The sequence below is a fragment of the Benincasa hispida genome, chromosome 10, assembly GCF_027475165.1.
Source record: "Benincasa hispida cultivar pf3 chromosome 10, pf3_genome.v1.1, whole genome shotgun sequence".
NCBI classification, from domain to species: domain Eukaryota; kingdom Viridiplantae; phylum Streptophyta; class Magnoliopsida; order Cucurbitales; family Cucurbitaceae; genus Benincasa; species Benincasa hispida.
In genome coordinates this window covers 23,539,804-23,543,401 of record NC_143487.1, presented here as the reverse complement: position 1 = coordinate 23,543,401, position 3,598 = coordinate 23,539,804, and the positions used below count along the sequence as shown (strand labels likewise).

General features: G+C 34.8%; 1 protein-coding gene across 1 annotated transcript; it reads left to right on the top strand.

The window, feature by feature from the left end:
• The first annotated feature begins 590 nt into the window (after positions 1-590).
• Positions 591-2,419, top strand: LOC150033201 (uncharacterized). The gene is made up of 6 exons (XM_090306319.1): positions 591-920; positions 1,041-1,166; positions 1,443-1,782; positions 1,878-1,993; positions 2,077-2,171; positions 2,359-2,419. Exons 1-6 carry the CDS (start codon positions 591-593, stop codon positions 2,417-2,419), a joined length of 1,068 nt encoding a protein of 355 aa, XP_090162445.1.
• The last annotated feature ends 1,179 nt before the right edge of the window (positions 2,420-3,598 follow it).

Below are 3,598 nucleotides of genomic sequence, written 5' to 3'. Positions count from 1 at the left end.
TATCCTTTTTCTTTTAAATATATATAATGTTACAGCCAATAATTATTAAACTACGACAAAGCTTTGAAAATAAAGGTTTTTTTTTTTTTGTTGCAGGACAAGAATGAATTCTTTTAAGTGAAATAAATGGCAGAAAAATTAGGTGATATTAAAACCATATGATAAATTTACGAGAGGAAAAGCACATTAAATCCAATAGGTAAGGATATAACATTTCACATCACATTCAATTCCTCAATTCCATTAAGTTAATTACTTTATATATATATATATATATATAACCACGCTAATTTATTGAAAATTTGTAACAAAAATAACAACAGAATAGAGTCATTTAAAGTCAAAATTCTATTAATTTATATACACTTTAATTGTCTAGAATAAATGAAGGTTTTTAAAGTTTATATACACTTTTTGTTTGGTGTTCTTCTGCCTATTAAACACCTTTAATGTTTGTGAGCTGGATTCGTGCTTGTGTTACCTCTCCGTTTTTTTCCATGATGATTAATGGAGTTCTAGAGAAATATTTTTCTAGTAGGAAAGGGTTACGGTAGGGAGATCGTCTGTCTCCGTTTTTGTTTGTGTTGGTTATGGAGATCTTATCTCGTATGTTGAACAATCCTCCTCCCTCCTTTGTGTTTCATCATAGGTGTGAGAAGGTGAGGCTGACTCACTTGTCGTTTGTGAATGATCTCATGATTTTTTGTGCAGCTGATTATGCCTCGTTGAGTTTTGTGAATCAGGTATTAAATCAGTTTGCGGGATTTTCTGGGTTAGTGGCTAATGTTGGGAAGAGCTCTATGTTTGTGACTAGTACTTCTGGTGATGTTGCAAGGGGCCTGGCTAGGAGTATGGGGTTTGCCCTAGGGTCATTACCTGTGCGTTATCTTGGGTTGCCTTTGCTGTCCGGTAGGGTAAAGGTTGGGGACTGTGCCCCGTTGATTTAGAAGATTACTGCGAGGATTATGAGTTGGGCTGCAAGATCTCTCTCTTTTGCGGGGCGTATGTAGTTAGTCCGGTTAGTGCTACAGAATTTTCAGGTTTACTGGTCTAGCGTTTTTGTGTTGCCTGTTTCTGTTGGCCAGGAGGTGGATCGTATCTTACGGGCATACTTGTGGCATAAGCGGGCTGATGGTAGAGGGAATGTGCATGTTACTTGGGATGAGGTTTGTTTATTGAAATCTGAAGGGGGTTTGGGTATACACCATACATCTTCCTGGAATGTGGCAGTTATTTTGAAACTGTTATGGTTATTGTTACGATCTGGGTCGTTATGGGTTGTTTGAATGGAGGCGTATGTGCTTTGTGGGCGATCTTTATGGGCAATTCGCTTGGAGTTGGGGTGATTGTGGTGTTTGAGGGTGATATTACGTTGTCGGGATAGGCTTAAGTCGCTGGTCACAATGCAGGTTGGTAATGGGAGGAGATGTTTTGCTTGGTAGGATCCGTGGTTGCTTATGGGGTCTATCTTGAAGAATTATGGGGAGAGGATGGTCTATGATGCTGCGAGTTGTCATGAGGCTAGACTCTCAAATTTCTTATCTGATGATGGTTATTGGCATTGGCCTTTATTATCTTGGGAATTACGTGATTTGTGGGGTTTGGTTCAGGATGTGGTTCCGAGGGTGGGGGAAGAGGGTAGTTGGGTTTGGATTCCGAGTGATAATGATCGTTTATCTATTGCCAGTGCGTGGGAGAGTTTGCAACCTAGGCGTCCTAGGGTGGCTTGGGCTTGTCTGGTTTGGTCTGGGGTAATATTCCAAGGCATTCATTTTGTGCCTGGTTGGCGGTGAAGGATAGGTTAGGCACTCGGGATTGGTTGAGGAGATAGGATCAATTGGTGGATAATGCTTGTCTGTTATGTTTGGGTGAGGTAGAGTCAAGGAATTATCTGTTCTTTGACTGTGTGTTTGGGCGTGAAATTTTGGAGGGTTTGGTGCGCTTGTTGGGTTCGTCTCATCGTGCTGCTGGGTGGGATGTGGAGTTGAGTTGGGTGTGTCATGTGGGGTCTGGTAAGGGTGTGAGGAGTAAGTTATTTAGAGTTTCTGGTGTGCGTCAATTTACTATATTTGGCAGGAGAGGAACCGTCAGTTACATGGCGGTCAGCCGAGATTGGCATCTACTGTGTTTCAGCTTATTGTCTCTATGGTTCGTGCACGTGCTGCTTCATGGTGGATTGATCTTCATGGACTTATCTAATTTGTCTGATTTCTTCGTTCTTTGTTCTTCTCCTCCATATGTCCAGTTTCTGAGGTCCCCAGATTGTAGGGTGTTTTTTTATTCTTCTGGATGTTTTGTTATTTGTTCGTATTGTCCTTTTTGTTGGTTCTGTTTTTTTGCCATTTTGCGTCTTTGTAGGTGTTCATTTTGCTCTGGTGTCTTGATGTTGGACTGTGGGATCCCTCTTGTTGTTGTATAATAATATTACTTATTCAATTTATATATATATATAAAAAAGAAGGCTCGGCTTCTAATAGGGGAATTAAATATCTATCAATTAACTACTATTTGGGGTTTTTAATTTAAAGAACGCTAAAATTCCTACCATTTCTTTAAAATTTCCTATAATAGATATCAGTAAGTTTAAATATGTATATTCTAGAAAAATTATGATAAAAAATATCTCACAAAAAAATAATTTACATTTTTTTAAACAAGTTAATATGTTTATTGATTATATTATATTAAGATGTGTAACATTTTATACTTGTGTTTTTTACCTATATTTTTTTTACAATATAATAAAAATATCGATTTATCTTTTATGTTAGTGTTAAATCTATAGAAATATCGATGAAAATATCTAATTGTCGAAAGAAATTTAACACTAATAAGTGTAAACGGTAGAATTCAATCTTATATTGGATGAATAAATGGTCTATAAAAGTTTTTTTTTTTTTTTTTTAAATAGTTTGTTCCATGACTTTTAAGTTTTAGTTGAGTTCTCCAAGTTTGAGTTATGGAAGCATGATGTGAAATTAAATGAAAAATAGTGGCACACTTAATTTCAATAATATAAAATTTTAGAAATATTATTTTTACTAGGGTTTTAACGCACTAAATTAAGCATTTTTAATACGTCAATTAAAAAGCAATTCAATTTCATATAATAGTTAACCATTTCAATTGAAGTATGTTACTCAAATATTGAGTTATACATAATATGAGTAACTTTTTTTTTCTCCTTATTTTATGAGTGAGTAGAATGCGAATCACTTTATCAAGAGGAAATATAAAGATATTTTCTACTCAGTCAATAAATATGCTTTGATACTAAATTATCAGATTATGATTTCCTCAGTTATTTCTTTAACATCTCGAAACTCCTAAAAAAGTAAAGATTAAAAAAAAGAGTAAATTATAATAAATACTTTGAAATTTCTTTTTTATTTAAAAATATATATTTGTACTTTCAAAAGTTAGAATATCACTGTTCAACTTTCATAAATGTTTCAAAGCTATCATTAAAGTACAAATTCTTTAGAATTTCGAGTAAAAAACTGGATTTTGAACCGTGTGAGAATGACCTAAAACAATGCAGTAGTTCAAATTTTCTATGTTATACCATTTCACATCTCAAATTCCATCCAAGTTCTAA

Coding starts and splice junctions, on each gene's coding strand:
- LOC150033201 (XM_090306319.1), top strand. CDS start 591: ATGGAGATCTTATCTCGTATGTTGAACAATCCTCCTCCCTCCTTTGTG. Junction 1,167..1,442: donor TGCATGTTACTTGGGATGAG/GTTTGTTTATTG, acceptor TTTGCTTGGTAG/GATCCGTGGTTGCTTATGGG. Junction 2,172..2,358: donor CGTGCACGTGCTGCTTCATG/GTGGATTGATCT, acceptor GCGTCTTTGTAG/GTGTTCATTTTGCTCTGGTG.